Source organism: Varroa jacobsoni, unplaced genomic scaffold, assembly GCF_002532875.2.
Source record: "Varroa jacobsoni isolate VJ856 unplaced genomic scaffold, vjacob_1.0 scaffold_322, whole genome shotgun sequence".
Taxonomy (NCBI): Eukaryota; Metazoa; Arthropoda; class Arachnida; order Mesostigmata; family Varroidae; genus Varroa; species Varroa jacobsoni.
Window position 1 is genome coordinate 111,302 of NW_019213224.1, and position 21,517 is coordinate 132,818.

Genomic DNA, 21,517 nt, shown 5'->3' on the forward strand with positions numbered 1-21,517 from the left:
GTCGAGGGTCTTTCGGAGCTAGTTAAAATTGTACAGATATTAAGTAGTGGAGATAATGTACGGAAAGCAAGCATTTTTAATATAGCGGACAAATAATAATAAATAAACTTTTCACTTTAATATAATGACCACAACATAGCATAGCCCAACATCTACCTCGAATTCTCAAGCGTTAACAAAACAACATATTGAAACAATTCACATACAACATAAGTTAACACATACAAACACCTAAAATGGACTGTTGGAGCCTCATTCTTAAATACATAAATCCTACTAAATATTAGGCTCTTAGAGTGCTTAAGAAATCATAGTGGAGAGTACCCCTTCTATTTTTCACATACGCTTAGTTTTTCTTTATTTTATTGTTCCAGCGCTCAGCCCGCTTTTGAACAGCCATACACCTGCCATTTACGTTGCGATGTGTACCCTTTTAATCTCAAACTTTTTGTATATCGATAGTGTTTTTAAAGTAAAAGAGACCTGTAATCACACGGGTTTAGTTCGAGAGAATAGGCGGGTTGAAACCACCATTGAATATTATTTTACTAAATCCAGGAAGTTACTGGAATACGGCAGTAATGTCTAATCATGTTATCAAGTAACTTAACCGGATGCTTTTGATTGCTGAACTTGCATTCATTGTTTCGATTTCCGCTATCTCATTACATCTGCATCTGCATATGGCCCTGATACCGATTAAAGGTACTACCATCACCTTACGCGTGACTTACTTGATATTGCCACCGAACGCATTCTTTTCAAAACGACGTCATTCTGATCCGTTTTTGGCTGGCGATAGAGATTGAGCCATGTCTTGTCTATGACGAACGTATGCTCCAGGAGGCTTTTTGTTGCATAAAGCCCTGCTAATTGCAGGCGCAAGACACGATACGCGTTCTCAACTGGTCTGAGTCAATCGATGAGAAACCCATTTCTTACAAAGTCCCCACATTTTTAGTATTTAGATTACAATTCTCTAACAGGTTACATGTGACAAGCCAATTTTACCCAACAGAACCCTTAAACTGTGCATTCACAACAACGACACACACTCCTACCTTCTTCGGATCCCAAAATCTAGTAACCCCTTCGCTGGTTTTCAATAATCTAATCTTCGTTCTTGAGACGTCTGCGCCTTTCACGTACTATGCTTTTGCTTAATGTGTCCCCATTGAATGTCTCCGATCTAATCTTCGATAAATTTTTGTAGCATTGTGGCCTTTTTAGGACAAACTTCACCACTGAGCATTGATTTTCAAAATTAACAGATGTTTTCTCATCTGAAATCCTGTAGTAAACAACCGGTTTTTTTAACACAAGTTTTTAGAAGACCGGGATACTAACCAACCGGATTAGTTTGCCAGCTACACGTAGTTCACAAAACATTCAATTCTGAAATCCACCATATTCTCTTGTCACAGCCTAATAGTTCTCCATGAAGGAAGAATGAGTTAATGCTAATGTATTGTCGATTGCCATTTATGGTCACAGAAATATATTTCATCGTGAACATCTTGGCTTAAAATTAAAATCAGAAAACAAAATAAACCTCACGGACTATGGATATTACCCTTTCTTTTAAATGATTATAAGGCCTGTTAAATATATTTTTCTACAAAACTTCCCATTTCATTGCAGTGAAATGCGTTTGTAGCTAATTGGTAACATAACTAGTTATCAGGTACGCATATGCAAATGAACTGATTCGATTTGCCAGTTTAAGAACGTCAATCATACATTTTCATCTCTATAGTCTGATGGTTTAATATTTGTTAAATTCACGAAAGTTACGTATAAAGGGACGCCATATTACCTGCATTCTTTTAGGGGTAGCTATCGTAGGTTTCTTAGATATGAGCGTATATACATGAGCCCGCCTGAACCACTCTAGTCTATTCCAGCTCTGACCGATTGAGGTGTTTCAGCGTTCCGAAATACACAAAAGGGAATTAATGAGTTAGTTATGATTTTATTTCACTCGAGGTGTGTTGTGTTTAAAAACGAGGTCTAACAATATTTCACTATGTATAATTGAAATTTTCAAAAGCTCTTTGTTTCCATGTGATCCTGAGTTGAATCCAGGACATGAATGCTAGGTCACTTAGACTTGAATTTACTGTTTACCAAAATTGGCTACAGTAGATTATTGGCTATGTTTTTGATTAATAAGATGATCATGACAGCTATTTGCTTCATGCGTGAAGGCAACCTAATACTACTTCGGAGGGATCGCTGGAATCTTATCTAACAAAGCATCACTTACTAACTAGACCCTACGTATATACTGCATATCGCGCAAAGAAGCTTTTGATGCATATATTTCTGCAAAAAAAAAGTAAACAATCAACTGACTTTAGATAATATAACAGTCTTTAACATCAGGTGAAAGGATTTTTCGTCGCAATTACGTTTATCTCTAAGCTGTAAACAGAAGCGTAGTCCTTCATCTCCCAGGCTGCTCTAGCGCAAGGCCCTATGTAGCGTCGCATATAAAACATGATACTAAATTTTGCAATGCACCAAAGCATTAGTTCATCTACTTACGAAGCTATAAATTAGGCTATTAACGATAAAAGATCCATAGCATAGAAACCTTGCATGTGACCAGAATTAATCATTTATTTACGTAACCACAAGATGTCAATCTAACGTACGAGACAATTTCTTTAATACAATATATTTTGCTAAACCAATGCATTTGTTATGACATGTTCAAAGTGACAGTACGTAGTAACCAAATCATAATTTATCAGTTGCCAGCCTTCAGTGTTCTTCAGAACTGCGTGAGTCCTTGGTTTGATGACTAATTCATTTGAATTAGTCACACAGACAAAATTACCAAAACTCGTGTCAACTGCAAGCACCTGCAGTTCGCAATTTGAGTAAACAAGCCCCTGATATTAGTGGCTCTACTATAGCAAGTCCCTGAATTTACAGCTTAAACGCCACATCTGCGCGCTAAAGTGTGGTCGTGAAGACAACAACAAAAGACTTTAAGCAGCCTCCAATCGTCGTCTTTGTTCTAAACCTTGTAGAATCTGACAAATCTGCATATGTTGCGAAGTAATATGATGCAGATACTTCAACCGAACATCATGCCTGCGGACACCCGTAAACGTGAGGACGAGTGCCAAGAGGGCGCAGTGTACGTACGTGCTGTCCGTCAGATTTGGACTAAGCCAACCCATGTCTCTGTGAAGGAAAATACAAGAATTGGCAGTGAGTGGTTGTACAGCACAAAGAACTGACAAAAAATCGACACCAGCGTCATATATGTATGAATAATGGGCCGAACTAAAACAAGCTGAAAAAAGTGACTTATTAGTTATCTACTTACACGTTGCCCTTTGTTCGACTTTTGTGCAGCAGCCAAATTTGGACAACGCAGTTTGAGAACGCTATTAAAAAACAAGCCTGACGAGCATTCCGAAGAAGCCGACACGTCAACCAGTGTGAAACCAATAGAAGAGTCACATACGTGACCAGTATGTACGAAATGCACATATAGTCTGAAATCGAACTTGTAAAATGTAATGATTAGGTTGCCAGCACATGATTAGGTAACATCAATTGACATTGTGAACGACTGAATGCTCGAAGCATTTTAATAGCTTATTACAGAACTCGACTCAGTACTGTCGTCAAGGGACACAGAAGAGTAACTGCATGAAATCTTTTAATTTAGTCATTAGTCGAAGTAAACATTTTTACCTGGCTCCTCAAGATTATGTTGCAGCGAATAAAGTTATCTGCGATATCTGCTCATATTTCACATGGCTTATATAAATAAACAATAAGAACTACAAGTTACAAATATGCAGCATGCTTTACGAAAGATCATGATGTATGTATATAAGGTCGTAGTTGTTGGAGTTTGGAAGTTATCTGTCACATCTTTGGGAAGTAGTGAAGGGATATTACGGACAGAAAAATATTAGCAAAGTCGAATAATGGCAATTTCGAGAAGATGCACTTACACATTCCTTTGTCCATTAGCTGCGTTATAGATTTTGAGGCTTCGCTTGCCAACGAGGCCACGTTGGAAACAATATCCGTCACAAATCCAGCAGCGGATGTTAACCGTGAATAGCTACCGGTTTCGGTTGTCTCGCCCACAACGCGCTCTAAATAGTCAGTACCTCTGGTTTGCGCCTGTTGTCGTAGGGCTGATTTTAACGCTGAGAGCTCCGCGACCACTTCACCATTGAGACCTGAAGCGAGGTTCACCGCCTAGGAATTTGAGAAAGGTAGCATAAAGGTAGGAAATCACACTACTCACTTATAATATACACATATACTCACTTATAAGGAGAGCACCGAAAACAAAAAGAAAAACTTTATTAACGATGACTACTGAGGTCAAGAAAACAGGACAAACGTTAGCGAGCACCAGCGATTAGAGAATTAAAATTATATTAAAAGAAAAAAAACATTGAAAAATTCTGTCGTAACTTCACGAAAACCGTTGTTTTAGTACAGGACAACCTGTCTTGTTGGACCGACCTTATTTTCAGTATATTTACAATTTACTAAGAAAATAATTCTGAGATCACGAAAAACAACAATAAAGCCATGGACAAACCAGACGCTGAACCTTAACTGTGTCTCCTATTAGTACTTGGTTCGTAAACAACGCGAGAAGTGCTCTAGTAAAAGGTAAGGCTGTACTTAGGACAAAAGACACCAGTACTTAGATATGATTTCGGCTTAAGTCGTTTGTAGAGTAAGAAAGAAGTGCTGCAATATACTTTTTCAGAGATTCCTATTCTTTGGGAGTGGGCGAGCGCCGTGCAAATAGCCTGAAGTCTAACGAAGATTTCAACCAAATCCTTTAACCCTGCACCATCGAGGTCGTCCATGGCAACACACGTTGATATGTCCGTTTCCGGATCGCAGTTAATTAACGGGGCTGACACAAACTCTTTTTGAAGATTCACCATAGATAGTGCAGTATGAGCTAAACCGTTAGCAACCATTGGGTGACAAACTGTCTGCGAATAAGACATTGATATCCGTATCCGTTACAACAGAGAACGGTTTTAACTCCAATATTAATTTCCAGCTTATACGAAAGTAGTAATATAATGTTAATATATAGAAATATTAGCAGCCCCATGCATGCTCCTTACTGAATTCCGTGTGCTTTGAAAGAAGGTCGTACATAATGAGTTTGAACACCGTTTCAGCAGCTATACCAAGGCGTCTAAATTAAGCTCTTCCCTAAACAAGAGTAACTCATTTTGACCAGAATTTTTGACGTTAAAATTGAAGTACTTTTCCGAAGGAAAGCTGTGTCAGATATTACTACGAAACATCGCATTTTATGTAACCTGGCATTATATTTGCCAATCAACTCTCTTGGCTTTGTATAAAAGGAGCATATGTAATTTTGCAGAAAGATGCAGAAATATAAATAGTAGAAACAACTGTAGTAATTAAAATAACTGGTTGTTACTTTATCGTTTTTGCTCTTCTAGCTTTTCACCTGTTCACGAATGATGTTCCTCGCTGCAGCAAAGACGTTATTCTATCTCTTCTCTAATAGATACACTTTGATACTTCCAATAAAGCTTTGCTACGTGCAAAGCAGCTTCCATTTGCCTTTTAATTCAATTTATGCATTGTTACTCAAGTTCGCATTTGGCATTTGTAGTCTTTAACCCCACTGTTCCCATGGTACGCAACTCGATAGACAGCAAATAAAAATTCAGCTGTAACTTGATTTATGCTTGTGCACATCGCTAAGGCGACAAACGCTATTCGTAAGAAAACAAATTAATTTGGCGATCTGCACGAAACGTTAATAAATTCACTTACCGTAAGTGTTGCTAGGGCGGAATCCCACCGTGCCCCATGAATTCTTCCTTGCTGGCGTAATTCTTTGAGAATCCTGTCCGCATGCGGATGAATTGGAAACGTTTCCTCAATAGAATCGACGGATCTTGACCAGCTTATAGAAAAAAGCAAAACGCTCACAATCCTTACATAAAGTCGATTTCTCATAATTTTTTGAGGTCTCATCCTGTAGCGTCGTTATTGCACTGTAATAAGCGAAATTCGCCGCTATCCCGGCAGGATAGCTGCTCAAAGGTGCTACATATTTTGAGAGCTTACAAATAAAATGCGTGCGTGCTTAGTTCAATCAATTGCGTGCCCACATTTTCTTAACAGGATATACTTTGCCATGGGGTTACTATAGAATATGAATGAATCGTTTCGTACTTGAGATTATGCTCAACAGTGGATGTCATAATACTTCATTAACAGCATCTATGCCAGACATAACAGAAAGTTCAATTACCTCGTTAACAATGTAGTTACGCTGGTGAATTTCAGGGCTAATTGTTGTATGGAGTCCTCTCAGTAAAGTTCAATTACGCTTTCTTCGAGAAGTGCATCGATGTTATTTATCGTCACGGGCGCTTAATTAGGAATTAAAACTTTTCTTGTAATTGCGTAACTTCAGGTTATTTAATCGGCGAAACAAATGTTGATCTCAACGCTACAAAGCTTTTCTCCACGATCATATATCCGTTACCCTGATAATACGTAAAATACTATACACCCTTGTTGGATTTTGTGACCTAACTTAAGAGCTCGTGTCCACGAACTTACGGTTTCTTTTACGAAACTAATTAGTACTAAAAATTTAGCAGTGTGGTTGGTGACTTCAAATACGTCTGAACAGAACACTGGATCATTTTTACTTTTTCACTGTTCTATAGATTGAGCTTAAACGAATATCGGAATTTTTGATCAGCCTGGATAGTTAATAGACCTTCGTTAATTTGGCCAAATTCGTATGCAGTTAGTAAGATGCTACGAATGCATTAAAAATAATAGTCGAAAATAACGAATCACTGTACCTTAGATTATATGATGATATATATATATATATATATAGATGAACGTGATAGGGTTAACAAATAGACATTCATAACAATTATATAGGTATACGAAATACGGATAATACCTACATAACTAAAAGAACCGGTACAACAATGATTTCTATGTGAGCAATAAAATATCTCTCGCGAGAGTTGACTAGAAGATTGTAGTCATAGTTTCGAACAGAAACTATGTAATTTACAACAACAATTCATCGTTACGAAAATAATATTCGAGTTGATTTCTTTTTTCTAGTAGATTTTATTTTTGTTTCCACTAAAATATCTAATAACAGTCGCAATAGACAAATCTAATCCCAGACAACGCCGAGCTGTTCATCTGTCATTGTATTGGGGTCCTGGACTGAATAGTGGCCGAACAAATGGCCGTAATCAGTACAGCAATGGTAGGTAATCCAGGCCCACATAAAGCACATCGCACCTGAAATAATTCAGAATTCGGAAAATGGTTATTATTTTCCATATTTTTTTACCACTATCATTATTACTTTTATTATCAAACTAACAAACCGCTTCTATCAGTAGACGATAACTATCTTTAGTGGAACATGCTCTCGTAATTAAAGGAACTGAACGTGCTTTTACAGCACAACGCTGCAGCCATTATAGTTTCTAGGGTTTGGTAGCTCTAATTAGACACGTAGAAGACTGCTGAAAAATAAGCGAGTCTCCGAATTGTGAATAAAATCGATGGTGTATTTTGTATCACCTTCTGTGATAACAATTGCTATAGGATGAAGCATAAATAATGGAGTCCCATGGTAACCGAATCGTTCTATGTACGTTTTGATAATACTGCATTTAACGCATGTCCTACATTTCTCTTACACTGAGAACTCAGGTTCACGGTAAGATTTTACAGTTTTATCCTGTTTTATGCACAACACTTTCATCCTCTATATATACATATATACATATATTTTTTACTAGATAATTCCATGCTTTACGGAATCTGTTTAAAGTAAGTAAGAACCAATGTTGTAACTGAAAGAAGGCAAAAGGTATGCATTATATAACGTTGCATTCGAATGATAACAAACAACTATATGAACTAGCTTAATTAGTTCCCTGTTTAAACTAAATAGATCCATGACAGAATCATCACAGTCGCTGCAATCCCAGCTGATCCAGTTGTCTATTATTATTGGAATAGTTCTCACTTTGCAATTCGCATAATAAATTCGCTTAAATGTACGAATTTGTAGGCATTTGTTTAGCTGAACCGATAAATATCTACTTCGTGATAGATATTCTCCATGGGAAAGTATTTTTACGGTAAAGAAGCAATATGGGAAATTCAAAACAGCTTATGCAAAAGTTGCAGATCTACGACATCAAACGCGCTCCTGGAAAACACCTGGAGGCTTTTACAGTAGCATCTAAAATGTGAGTGCTGATTATGCTGATAAAGGATCTATATACCGTTGGCAAGCTGTGCAAGTCTCTTATCGTGAGGTGGGAGGTCCCGGTAATACCACGGTCCACTGTTTCTCTTTTGAATCATCTGGCGTCCGAACAATTGCAGGTGGTAGGAACGTGCCACTGCGTTCACGCTCGCGGCACGGATCACCGGCCCTATCATCGTCGTCGTACGTTCGTGCTCTAGCACACCAGAAAAAAAATAAAGTCACATTCACAGAATATCCGTTTAGCAAAAGACCTTGCTCCAACAATGGTGAGCCCTTTCTATATTTAGTAGCAAACGGGGTTCTGAGAGCGCTACGAACAAATAGTGCAAGCGATAAAACCCTGAAGTTTTTTTGAAGGACGAAATGGTTAGCGGAGGTAATATAAGATCGTTTTCGAAATACGTACCGCGTCCATTTATTTTCGTTGTTGGTTCATCTGTTCACTTCTGCCCATTACAACACAGACACATTGATATTTTCCGAGTGGGTGTGTGGGACAGCTAATAAGATACGGGCGGGATACACGGTGAATAAATTGAGAGTGACAACTGAGCAGTAAAAGCAATTACTTAATAGTCTAGCAAACAGTGAGCATGTTACAGCAGCAAGATAGGCAGAGGCTGTACGTGAAATAGCGCTCAACAACCTCGATTAGTAGCTGCACCCGGCAGACACAATTAAACGCGTTTCTTTATTCGTAACCCAATGGTTTTTTGTGCTTGGTTTATTTTGCTGAAGCTGACCGCCACTTAATTTGTTTTGGTCCCACTACCGTATGGCACTGCGTTTGCACTCTTGTGTAACTTCACAGGTGAACGTGGATAAAAACCATTGAACCTACGTGCGAGCGGTTTGACAAGCTCAATATGCTATTCGAAAGAACTATACTTATGGAGTAATTGAAACGATTTATAGCGAACTACCATTGAACCGTGTGGCAGTTGTAACTACAGTGTTTTTACTATATTAGTGAACGCACTGATCAACAGGAACAATGGATAAGCTTTTTGGAAATAAAGCTTCAGCCAAGGGTATATATCAGTTGCAGATCTTTTGATAAGTTTGGATAAGATTGGCTTTCTTTAAGGTGAACATGAATCCATTTCCGATGTAAGGTGTTAAACATCGTGTATCCGTAATATGTAATCAGTTCATATTCTGATTAGCGCAAGTTTAGTGCGTGAAATTAGCAAATTGACCAAGCAAGACGTTGACTTTATTTGTTTCTTAGCTTTAGTATAAATTCAAGCGTTCTCTTAAATTTATACTAGATAGAAATCTATATTGTTTTAAAGCTTACTTATCTTCGAAAATTTGGTTGACGTGATCGACAGATGACCAATAAACTTCCGAAGCAGGTCTTTACAGGTTTATCATTCAATTATAGTTATACAGGCTATGAAATCCATGCCAAAAATACAATGAGCAGATAATTTATACTGCACTTATATTGTATAAACAAGATTGTATAAAAAGTGATGAAGTGTTAACGGGTAGCTGTGAGTTATCCATCTGATGGGCCTGAACGATTCCCCAGGTGCTGTTGTTATGTGGCGCAAATTCATGAACCCTAATTGTACAGTATTACGGGTGACCGAATTTCGTTCAAATAAACAACGCAGATAAGGAATTAATATAGGTTATCGTCTTATAGGGTGCATAGGATTAACCATGATGTAATGCTTATTGGTAATAATGTAAAAAAAAAAACGGAAAATTCCTTTCCGTTGACAAATCTCAAATTTTTACCCGGATTCGGCTTTCACTTAACTATGAAATTTCTCTGTACAGATGTCCCGCTCGAGAACACTATGTGGTCGAAAGAACTTACCTACATTTTGTAACTGAATCACTCCATATGTCGACCGTTTGATACCAATATAAGGTACCTTACCAATATAAGGTATTCGTGAATTTATACACTTAGTTGTCACCGGTATATAAAGATAACGACGGTAAATGACCTTAGGATAAAATAACACATAAAGAAGGTTCATGAACACTTTGATATGAAGAAAATAGATTTTATTAATCGTATGATCCTTTTTCTTATCTCTGCGTCTCTGTTTCAGAACAACTAAGAAAAACCGACAAAGACCTTAGAAAATCGGAGAGAGATCTTGCAAGAGAAGATCGGGTTCTTGAGCGTCAGGAAAAGCAGATCGTAAGCTTGTACTGTATACCCATATGTCGACAAATAGCAGTCGTTGCGTAGAACTAAGCGAGAGGGAGGCGAAAATACGGTAGCAATTTAGTTCCAATGAGAAGATGACTTCTTGTTTCTATAGTGTAGGTCTGGAATCACTGCGGATGGAAATATTGTGGTCATTGTACAGTCGGTACCTTCATACTACCCTATGAATCTTTGCGGGTAACCGGTAATATGAAAATTATAATTTGAAACACTTGGCTTTGAGATAAATTTATAATTAACAGCAAACGTTTCAACGAAATTTTTTACATGCATGAGGAGTGTCATTCCTAGCTGTCATGCCTGTTCAATATATTCACCATTCACTGCGATTATAGTTTCAATTCGTGACCTAAATTTGTCGCTGATAATTTTAAAAATATTCCTTTTAGATAGTAACCATGCTTCAAGCGATACATAATGCTAAGTTGATGAGCATCAACCCGTTGAAGTGACATTCAGATACACTACATACCAAGCATTCCAGCGGAATTAAATCTTAATTTTGGCTGATAGCAGGCTAAAGCTTCCAAAAATGCTAGGTCTTAAGACAACTAAAAGTCCTAAAGATGCACGAGCTTAGGATGGCCAAAAGTCGCAAAAATATAAAAGCTCAAAACAACCAAAGGTTTAAAAGATACAGAAAAAGTCTAAAAAAATTACCATTGGAGTTTACCCGAAGGAGCCAATTGACACCGATATTTTTTTCTCTGGGATGGTCGTAAATTTCTGTATAAAAAACCAGCTGTATTAAAAATGGCTCTTTAGGAAATCCTAGTAATTTGTTAAGAATATTTCGGTTTATTTCAAGGAAATCTCTTTCTCAATTTTTTTAAAACCTTTATGAAAACTGCCAATAACGTTGACTATCAATTTCGAAATATAAAAGTTTGTTTAGCGCGAAAAGATTCCTGCTGAAATTGCGGAAACGATGCAGCTTTTTTCATCATGAAGTTCGCTGTTCTGTTCCAAAAAGAACCAACTTTTTAGTGCCAAAAATGGCGAATGGGTACATTACCGTAACTGTTTCGTAAATTGGACAAATCTTGGCGGGCTATGTTTCTAGCCCGCCAAGATTTGTCCGATTTAGATACCGCACCCTATATACAAGGGACGATTTTTGTTTTTAGAATTAAGAAGTTTGTCGTTGTCTATTACATTATGCAGCTGCGCTATGATACTTTAGTATAATGCCAACTGAGAATGATTCCACTGCAAAAAAATTCTATAAAACCGTGTTTATTCAGCCATATGATCTTTACAGCACCTAAGTCTTTGTACCAGTGTGCTCTCTGGAAATTCGGTAAAGGTTTTTAATGGATCTCATTTTTTGATAAAAATAATGTATTATACATATAAGATAAGGGGATCCTATATTATATTATGGTATATATAACATTAATCTTCAAGTACTAGTGAATTTTATAAGCACATTTTTTTCTGTACCTCAACACTTCTTTGATCGGAGGTTAAGACTACCTTAGATTTATGGCGATCTGTCAGATGTGAGTCAACTTGAGTAGGTAGATTACTTGATTTTAATTCTCAAGGCGATTTACCATTGACTCAAGAAGTGAACAACGTTTTGGCAATAGGTGATAGCAACATACTGTTAACAAGAATTCATTGTAAACACTGTTTCCTTCAGGAACTGGAGATCAAAAAAGCTGCGAGATTAGGTTATAATAACATGTGCAAAATGTATGCGAAACAGCTGATCCAGGTACGGAAGCAGCGGGAAAGGACAAAACAAGCTACAATTCAGGTAGGCGCGCTCCTGCATACACGCACCAGATCAGCTCATTGATTGCAATAGATAATGCGTTTATAATAATATAGAGTTATTATTACTTAATATGTAAATAGTTTCTGTAATCACCTGGTACTATATAGTGGCCGATCTATCCGATTGTGACGATACGTTTTGATCAATGACGTAATCACGTCAAATTTCTATTCTGCTATTATACAAAGATTCTGAATGCTATTTATTGTACGACAGGTGGCAGAGGTCCGTAACCAGTCGAAAACAATGGGCGCTAATATGACGCTGGCGAACACTGTCGCTGGGGCAACGAAGGCGATGTCGGGCATGAACGACATAATGAACCCCCAACAACTTGCAAAGACGCTCGGCGAATTTAGGATGCAGTCAGAAAAAATGGGCATAACTGAAGAGATAAGTAAGTGTTGACCTTTTTTTGGTCGATTTTTCTTAACTAATTGGATATTGAAAGTGACACTGCAGTGATTCCTAATTCATTGCGCCTAGCAGTTAAATGGTAGATATATTAATTATTGAAGCTAGCGTCTACTACCATTAAGCATTGATTAAGATGGTTATTGTACTTCTGTGTAGTGGTTTAATGAAGGTTGAATCGAAAACGATAAAACAATATTTATTTTATTCCGCATCAAAAAGATTCTTGAATGTTGAAGCGGTTATCTGATGGCCTTTTATAGCTACACATACACGGTACCCTGTCGATCTAAATGTACATCTGATTACCAACTGTTTGCGACTTCTCATGTTTTTGTTGTTCTTTCAGTAAATGACAACCTGGATGATATCTTGAACGAAAGCGGGGACGAGGAAGAAAGCCAGAACATCCTGGATAAGGTTCTCGATGAAATTGGTATTGAGATCAAGGGCAAACTGGGAGAAGCGCCCGGTGTACTAAGCAACGTTCCAGGATCTTCGAAAGTGTCAGATGACGATCTCGAGAAACAGCTAGAGCGTTTAAAAGCCCTTTAATGATAAAGGAAGTGGAAGCAGTTTCAGTTAATATAAGCGGTAACGCAACGGAGGGATGATTTAGAAACTACTTATGCGGGAGGTGAAACTTCAAAAGTGAGTTTTGGTGATAGGACAGCTTAGCAGAAACATAATTTTGAAACCCAGGGTTGAGCTTTCTGTAATAGCAAAAAGTTGCCTCTACTGGTATAATTATAATGATGTCAGGAGAAGTCCCCGATTTATTTCGATAAAAATCAGGGCGGTAAACTCGTAACTGACCTAACATTATCCTTCATGTTTTATAACGCCTAAAAATTGGTATAAATATGAATGATTCGAAAATTTCGAAAAAAAATTGTTAAAGTAAATGGTACATGCGTGCCAAAGATACGTCGTAAACCAGAGATATTTTAGACTATTTCTGTAGATCTATTTTGCTCTATTTTGTAGAAATCCACAAATTCCACCGAAAATGTACATAAACTTTAACAAGTCACTGGAGTCGAGTCATGATGATAAGGGCGTTGAAAACATTTTGAGTTTGGTATGAATACATACCATATAGACGTGTCTTCCCAGCAAAGCTTATTTTAAGATTGCTGGTAAGTGTGTTCATGAACAAAAAGACAATCTCGTTACAATATCGCGATGCTCGCAAGCAAAAGGGCTTGTCCTGCAGTAAAGTGACTTCAAAGTTTTAATTTTATTATTTTTTTTTTACAGCGGTGTGACGAACGTAGAAAAATATGCTGTTATTGTAAAATATAATGAAGATAACTAATCGGAGTGGTTTCAAGATTTCCATTCTGTTGAGAAATCTGAGTAACCAATTATATATAGTCAGTCTGCGCTTTGTTAGGAACAGCTGTTTTGATCCTTTTTATTTACCACATTGTTGACCTTTAGCACAGGTGTAACTAAGTTTGTCTAAATGTAGACATACATGGTGTGAGAAGCGAAGTACCTATGTAAATACTTTATACTGCACTTTACAATTCAAATAAAGTAATTTTTACAAATTGCATTTCAATGTGGTTATTGCTAGCTAGCGATGATTGTAAGAAAAGCTAACAATACGCACACAATAGTATATCCAAAGTTCCTGAACAATTTTTGCATGATATTTAACTATAACGTTTACATAGACAAATTGTACTGGAATATATGATGTTACTCAGCATTTCAATTGTGAGATGACATACGTGAAGTAACATATTTTACACTGGTAATTTTTAAAGTTAGCGTTATTGTTTTCTTTTATTATTAATAGTAATATAATTACTGTTGGCGAAATAGTTCAACCTGTCGATAATGGCACCGTCACGTAAAACCTGATGATTTTTGATACGATAAGTGGAAGAATCGATAACAAATGTAGTCTTTGTTTTGACGTGAAAAACGTCATCCTAATACAGAACTCGCTGCGCTAGTATATAATGGTCTAAAATCCACTGCTCCACTATTATTACTATGGCATTAAATGTGTCATTGATTACATTGTGAAACGAAGAATGATTGCAGGCGATTCGTGCTCGTAAGGAATGCGCTTCCATTAGAGAATTTACAGAAAAATTGAATTTTTACGTGGCGGCGCACCATCTTTACACTTTGTATTATTCTGATGACTTTCTCCAATCTCTTTGCAGGCACAGTACATCCTTGCGTTTGGCTGTAAGTACAAATCTCGATAATTTTCAAGTAAGTCGTTCTAAGCTAATTTTCTCTATCCTTGGCTAGGGCTTGGAGCGGAATGGAGCAGAATATCTTTAGCAAAAGAATACGATGCTTTTACTGCGTATATACTTCAATAGTCAGTTTTATGCTGTGCTATACTTCATTAGCATAGATATCAACTAGTTCTATGATCTCCTTCTCTCTTTGTACTCTGTAGTATTCTGAACTTAATTGCCTGACAAGTCCCTTACTGCTGGTTACCTATGCTGGCCAGCTCAGCGTGGGCATACACACTCGCACTCATCACTAGCAAATGATTTCGTAAAGGTGCGCCTAATGTCTTACAATACAGTTTTTTACCTTTTAAGTTTTCAGGTTTATTTTTCTATGTCTTTTCTCTATTTTTGAGCTTTTGTTGTAAAAATCCGAGGCGAGGAGTCTTTGTGTGAAAATTTCGTTTTCCCGTGCATACCGAATACTTTCCAGCTTTTGCAGTGACGCCTGTTGCTCCTATGACAGCAATGGCAAATTTGATAAACCAGATATGATAAAATTCATATAACCATGTGTGGGTATATAGAGACTTCTAGTTCGTTTGGATCTTTTTATAGCGTATTCTTTTAGATTAGATTGATTTACGCTGATTCTTAACCGCGGGAATTTGAAGTATTTACATCTTACATGAAACACGAAGGGACTTTTCACATCTTTTTAAAGATACTTTTTTATTTTTTGCAGAATGTCATCCTGCTAAAACCATACAGTTGAAACCGGTGAATTTCATGTTTACTCGAAAAAATAGCGTCCAGATGATGGTGTTAAAAAGTTAAAAACAAAAGAATCTGCTTGGGTTATGACTGGCAGAAAAGGAATTCCTGTGGAGATGTCTGCAGGAATCAGCAAAAGACTGCTGTAAGTTTTTGTGGGTTTTACGGTAAAACATGACGCTAATGTATAAATAAGCAAGAATAAAAATTCTGTGAAAGGTGCCTTCCTGAAAAAGTTCAATTCTTGTTGAGGTGAAGCTTGCTAACCAGCTGACGCATGCAGCTAAAAAAATTATTAGATGCGCAAAAAAACAAGATAAAGAAATGGGATAGAAGGAAAGATACAAAAAAAAAAGGAAAATTACTTGTTGCAACGTGGTTTGGTGGTAGCATAAGGATTATGTAAAATTATATAAACAAGGCAAATCACTAATTACTTTAAAACACAAATATAATCGATGAAGTGTGACGGTGTAGGGTCGGTATTTGCATCTTAGAAGATTTGAATCTGTGGCTCAAATGAGGAATGAAAAAATTACATTAGTAGCTACGCTTGCGTTAACCTGATAGATTCCTGAAATTGTGGTTGCGAAGAAGTTTTACAAAAAATAATGCATAATAGGCCGAAATTAAAGATAGAATTAACAAATTTATATTGTTAAAGTAACTTCTTTAAAAATCTTTTTTAAAGATCTAAGTCATGCAGAAGTAACAACAAATTTGCATTGCAGGCTAATATGAGCAGGAACAATGATCTATTTTCTGGGAAATACAGTCTACTGCTCATGATTTCAAGAACATACTGGATCGATGCTAACAGGCGGGAACTTTGCAGGTGGTTTTTATATGGTATATAAATATATAGTACCTATCTGCAAGCCAATTTATTGTTCTATTTTCATTTATTAAAGTCACTCAGTGTTATCAATGCATTCTTGTAAGCATCAAGCACGTTGTCCTGTAAGCGAGTGTGCATCCGCTGTAACATTTTAGTTCTAAAAAGTATTTGTATATTTGGATTCGAATGCCTATATAGACAGAAAATGCTATGAGCTTATGAACGAAAACTGATTATGCTTCTCCAGCTGTTCTAAAGCTGTTCGAGTTTACTTATGGTCACTAACATATCTGATGCTCATTGCAGACTATAAGTAATGTGTCTCCATCCCAATTGCGACCAAACCAAAGTAATTTCATTCATGAACGAATACGAACCCGATTGCGATGGTGAGGGTCCAATGACGTGGATTGGCTGGGCGCAAATATATAGATTGGGTTCGTTTGGCTATAGGAAGGCGTCGATGATCCAAATGTTGTATTGAGCCCAGTTCAATCAGTATATAAAGCTGAGACTCCCAAAAGAGTGATCTTGGAAGGAGGGATTCCACACTAAAATCAGCTAGGTTTGAAGGAAACGCTCATCGGAGAATAGGACCCAGATGATGTAATATAGAATTATTCTACATGTTCAGAATTGTTCTACATGTTGCTCTTCTAGGTGTTTATAAAGTAATTCATTATTGTCAAGAAAGCATGTGTATGTTTCCATTACTTTTTTTTAACATATATAAGCGTTGTTCACCAGCCGCAGTTGTTTAGTGATGGTAAAAAAGTGCATTTTTAATGACGCAATCCTTTTTTCTCCTTCTACTGTGATAAAAAAGTTGTCGAAGTAGCCAAGAATATTCGCACTAGATACAGTGTGCACTCGATATATTATCACAACTCCTGAAAATTAGTTCGTTAAAACCGTAAATGAAATTTTAAATCTAGAGGATGCAGCTCGTTATGCTATCGAATGTCAATGGGGACTGCCTGAAAGAATTTCAGAAGGCAGAGAACTAGAAAACAACTTAAAATGTGACTGGAAATAAAATGCATTAACTTTCGTTCAGTAGAATTTACTTAATAACTGCTGCTGTAGAAACTGGGTCAGGAGCAAAAAGAACACGAAGTCTCGTTACCAAGTTAAACCTCCCCCGGTGACAGGTAGCACGCGGCAGCAGTGAAAGGTCCCTATGTAAACTTGTTACAGCTTCTAACATGAGATTTCGCTTTTTCATTTTTCCTAAGAATCTTAGTGTTAGATATACACACATCGACACGCTGTGAATAAATAGTATGAATTACCTTTTCTTTGTACTGCAGCCCGATGTCTAACAAAACGAACTACCTGCTCTGGTTTTCTAATGTTCATTCATTCGAAACGTCGTTATTATGACTATCGAACCTATCATGACTATCGTAAACTTATTTAACAATATAGTAACCGGCGTGTTGTTCAGACAACCAGTCAAATTAAACCTACTTACCTCTATAAACACATGATAGCAGTAGATTTTATGTACGCAGGATTCCGCTTAATTTGAACTATAAAATAAAAATTAGACAAAAACGTTTACGTCTAGTCCTTTATAGTGGTACCTTCTTCAGTTAAAACATCTTTTTTTTGGTTTGCGTTTAAACACCCATCTTGGATCATACTTCTTTAGTTCTAAGTTTTTCCTTTGAAGACCTACTCCTCCATACTGCAAGTACAGGTTAGCAGAGCTATTACCCTCTCAGCCTGCGACTGGTAAGTTAACAGTGATCAGCGAACTTCTTCAAGGTCGAGATCAGAACGCTGTTTAAATAGCCCGATCATTTGACTTACGGTAACGACGCTATCACTAAATAGATTGTCCAAGGATGTTTTTCCAAGTTTGTAAATAGTATCTGAAATGTAGAAAGCGTTCGCAGCCCTGCGGACCCTTTGGGCTTGATGACGATTACCTGGAAACACTTTTGAAGGAATATTGTCGACAAAACAATTCCTCGGCTAGAAAGATGGTTGTAATTATACAACCATCGTTTACCGTCTCAAGTCTTTTGGGTTTTTACATAAACTTGGAGTTTCAGTACCTCATGAACCTTTTAAGTCTCACACGGCATTACAGCTTGAGGCGGCATCTCAGCATCTCGCCCGATGTCAAGTGTCACACGGTCAGAATGACCTATTTTTACACAGAATTGTTTTATATCTGTACATCGATATGAACCTAAGTTCGCAAGGGGCGGCTCCAGGGAAGAAGCTATGATCCGAAGTTCGGCCCGTTTTTCGTATTAAAAAGATTATGCTTTGCGTTTAATGATATTGCAAGGGCTTGGTTCACTGGCAAGCGTTCCTTACGAAACAGTTAGTTGATCCGTATGTTACCTAATTTACGTTTAATTTACTTAATTTACCTAATTTTACGTTGGCCTAATTGCATCGAGTCACCTAGGCTATTTAAGCAAAACAGACCTGAGAAACGAGGTCAGATCATGCTGCTCCACGATAACGCAAGGCCATTCACAACAAACGTCGTTAAAGTTGCATTTTTGGACTCTAAGTGGAAGGTTTTGTTGCACCATTCATACCCTCCGGGCCTTGCACCGACGCAACGACGAAAGAATCTTTTCCGTTCATTGGGCAATCACCTTCGCGGTCTTATTTTTGATGTAGTCAAAAACTCAGAACGTACTTGCAAAACTTGGAGACAAAAGTCGTTACCTTCTTGCGAGAGGGCATACATCATTTACTGGAAAAGTGGGTGAACACCGGGAAAAATAACGAATAATACATAACGTAATAACTTATTATCGTAGGAATAAAAAATGCATCGTTTTTAATTCAGTGAGAATAGCGTGGGAATTTACTACCTAATAGTTGTTTATAAAAGCGCTATATATTTTGTGGTCTGAACGGATGAAGAGCTCAAAAGGCTAAATGGAGCTTCATTATTCAACATATAATAGCTTTAAAATATATTAAGTTTTTTTTTGGGTCCATCGTTGGGTGTCCAGAATTTCTCACCCCTTTGTAGACCGTTTACTAGCGAAAAATTCTATGTCTTTCTCAGTCATTGACTTGCAACCAGAGTCTATCAGAAATCGTTTCACAGTCTCGTATCTGCTATATGTGTGTAGAGCGGGTTCGCAATGGAAGCATACGGCTGCTTAAGTGTTGAATCATTAAGCATTCATTACGAATAAGCTTAGCAAAGACAAACAAGCGACTCGGCGTCTACACACGTTAAGAGGGTTCTATTTTGCGCCGTATTAGAGTACGCTTTTTTGACTTACTGACACCATTTCGGGTGTCGAATCAGACGAAAATCTTCAAGCCAACACCATTCATTAGGGTTTTGGCGGATTCAAAAGTAATGCCAATTCCACTTGTCGAGGATCTTCGGGTATTAACGGACTTAAATGTTTGGGTGTCGGCGTCTGCTAGGCGGACACTGGCACCTCGTAACTGGGCTGTGACTCCAGTCTCAATGACAATACTGGCCAATCCATGTTGTAGGATCGATGCATAGAGTAGGGCTGATACAGGATAACTCCTATACAATCTTTGTACGCTCACCAGACTTGCGGCTCGAAAACGGCATCATTATCACACGATATGAGACCCATTTTACGAATCCGTGCATTGTCGTCACTTGTTATCATTTCATCGCCATCGTAGTCGATAACTGCTTTCCCTCCGGATGATAGAAGCACTTCATTGAGCTTTATAATAATTATTATAATCGTATTGATCAGTTTGTATTATACTACTGATGTATTTTGAATTCAGCTGAAGATTACTGGATTAGCTATGTGGATATCCCATTTTAAGTCATCTTGAAACAGCTATTCCAATATGAATTAGATTATCACTAGCAGCTGTTGATGGTCATTGAAGTGCGGTAAAAATAGATTTAGTGACAAAAACACTATTTAATACAGAGTTCTGACATACGAATCGTTTTTGAGTGAAAATCATTGCTAGATTGACCTGTTTCAGTTAAAATAGTGCAAAAAATGCAATTTGCTAAGCAAGGAACTTGGCAAATGTCAGCTTTAGAAATACTACTATTCAACGACGATTCAGGTGGGTTTGGAGTGAAGTAGAGGAGAGGAATTAAAAATACGTAGGTAGTAGTTTTAGCGGAAATAAGCTCAACTTCGGGCTAGCTCCATACTTAGTTTACATAAAATTGGCTTTGTCCTTGCGATCGTACGTAAAGAGCATTACCAAACCATCTTGAAAAACGTCAAATATGCTTATTGTTTCTATATTGAAATTATTTTCAAGCTTTAATGTGGATATGGCTTGCGATGACCTTTCAACCGGACATGAAGCATCACAATGAACATCTACGTTGAACCTGTCTTTTCCATATGTTCTAAATAAAATGAAAAAAAAAAAAACTAACGATAAACTCAGCTCAATGGATACCAGTTATCCGCGTTCATTATATAGGCCTACGGTAATGACAACAGCTTTATCGTCGCCTCCGCCCGCCTTCTCCCAGAGTTAGCGATATATTTGGTAAGGTTCTACATGGAGATTACCTGAAACTTAATGCATACACTGAAGTAATTAACAATAAAAAATTCACACGAACTTATAGACGATCGTCTAAAAACATCCATTTTGATTGTCTACACAAAATGTCCCTAATTTTTGATTGGGTATAATTACTATGGAAATATATTCATTGCGCGATGTTTATGTATTCATGTGCGACAAATTATGCCAAAAGCCAAAGCTGTCATACTTAATAACAGCTTTCATGTCATCATATACAAAAACGATCATAAGGAAAATTAATACCTATTTAGGAAACGAAGGCATGTACTATTGCGATACTGCTAAAATAATTCGAAGTAGATTTAGGAGGACAACGCGACACAACTTGTGGCCAAATCTATATAGCGTATTAACTAGCAATTTTTAGCAGCGAGTGTACCTACGTGACGAGTGCAGTCGAAAAGATGTCCTGTCACCTCATCGTCTGCTACTAGCTCTCCAGTGATTG

At 37.3% G+C, this 21,517-nt stretch overlaps 3 protein-coding genes and 1 long non-coding RNA gene across 7 annotated transcripts; 1 reads left to right on the forward strand and 3 right to left on the reverse strand.

Moving 5' to 3' along the window:
• Positions 1-2,589: 2,589 nt before the first annotated feature.
• LOC111259344 (uncharacterized) lies at positions 2,590-6,297 on the reverse strand. The gene is made up of 5 exons (XM_022831294.1): positions 5,821-6,297; positions 4,752-4,994; positions 3,981-4,233; positions 3,341-3,512; positions 2,590-3,195 (listed from the first exon to the last, which is right to left on the reverse strand). Exons 1-5 carry the CDS (start codon positions 6,022-6,024, stop codon positions 2,997-2,999), a joined length of 1,071 nt encoding a protein of 356 aa, XP_022687029.1. The 5' UTR covers positions 6,025-6,297; the 3' UTR covers positions 2,590-2,996.
• An 835-nt stretch (positions 6,298-7,132) lies between these two features.
• On the reverse strand, positions 7,133-10,332 carry LOC111259351 (uncharacterized). 2 transcript variants are annotated; one of them, XM_086967859.1, is made up of 3 exons: positions 10,152-10,332; positions 8,334-8,513; positions 7,133-7,332 (listed from the first exon to the last, which is right to left on the reverse strand). In XM_086967859.1, the coding sequence occupies exons 1-3, from the start codon at positions 10,315-10,317 to the stop codon at positions 7,202-7,204; spliced, it is 477 nt and encodes a 158-aa protein (XP_086823985.1). In that variant the 5' UTR covers positions 10,318-10,332; the 3' UTR covers positions 7,133-7,201. The 2 variants fall into 2 exon arrangements, with proteins under 2 accessions (XP_086823985.1, XP_022687043.1); XM_022831308.2 differs by lacking the exon at positions 10,152-10,332 and adding an exon at positions 8,727-8,856.
• Positions 8,894-17,578, forward strand: LOC111259350 (charged multivesicular body protein 2b). 3 transcript variants are annotated; one of them, XR_002679593.2, is made up of 7 exons: positions 8,894-9,351; positions 10,393-10,484; positions 12,160-12,276; positions 12,514-12,694; positions 13,061-13,362; positions 14,895-14,919; positions 15,661-17,578. XR_002679593.2 is itself a non-coding variant. In XM_022831307.2 (5 exons), the coding sequence occupies exons 1-5, from the start codon at positions 9,315-9,317 to the stop codon at positions 13,264-13,266; spliced, it is 633 nt and encodes a 210-aa protein (XP_022687042.1). In that variant the 5' UTR covers positions 8,894-9,314; the 3' UTR covers positions 13,267-14,272. The 3 variants fall into 3 exon arrangements, 1 of the variants encoding a protein (XP_022687042.1); XR_002679597.2 differs by lacking the exons at positions 14,895-14,919; positions 15,661-17,578 and adding an exon at positions 13,972-14,272 and having other exon boundaries at positions 8,895-9,351; XM_022831307.2 differs by lacking the exons at positions 14,895-14,919; positions 15,661-17,578 and having other exon boundaries at positions 13,061-14,272.
• Positions 15,631-21,516, reverse strand: LOC111259352 (uncharacterized). Its single transcript, XR_015310558.1, has 2 exons — positions 21,453-21,516; positions 15,631-21,050 (listed from the first exon to the last, which is right to left on the reverse strand). It is a non-coding gene; the product is annotated as an uncharacterized LOC111259352 (long non-coding RNA).
• Position 21,517: the final 1 nt, after the last annotated feature.

Bases quoted from the DNA above. Each gene is read 5' to 3' on its own strand.
- LOC111259344 (XM_022831294.1), bottom strand. From the start codon at position 6,024: ATGAGACCTCAAAAAATTATGAGAAATCGACTTTATGTAAGGATTGTG. The intron at 4,995-5,820 runs GTAAGTGAATTT...TCTTATTCGCAG, and splicing joins CCGCCCTAGCAACACTTACG to ACAGTTTGTCACCCAATGGT. The intron at 4,234-4,751 runs GTATATTGCAGC...TCAAATTCCTAG, and splicing joins GAATAGGAATCTCTGAAAAA to GCGGTGAACCTCGCTTCAGG.
- LOC111259350 (XM_022831307.2), top strand. From the start codon at position 9,315: ATGGATAAGCTTTTTGGAAATAAAGCTTCAGCCAAGG. The intron at 9,352-10,392 runs GTATATATCAGT...TCTCTGTTTCAG, and splicing joins AAATAAAGCTTCAGCCAAGG to AACAACTAAGAAAAACCGAC. The intron at 12,695-13,060 runs GTAAGTGTTGAC...TTGTTCTTTCAG, and splicing joins GGGCATAACTGAAGAGATAA to TAAATGACAACCTGGATGAT.
- LOC111259351 (XM_086967859.1), bottom strand. From the start codon at position 10,317: ATGAACCTTCTTTATGTGTTATTTTATCCTAAGGTCATTTACCGTCGT. The intron at 8,514-10,151 runs GTAAGTTCTTTC...CTGGTGTGCTAG, and splicing joins GATTCAGTTACAAAATGTAG to AGCACGAACGTACGACGACG. The intron at 7,333-8,333 runs GTATATAGATCC...GAATTATTTCAG, and splicing joins ACTTGCACAGCTTGCCAACG to GTGCGATGTGCTTTATGTGG.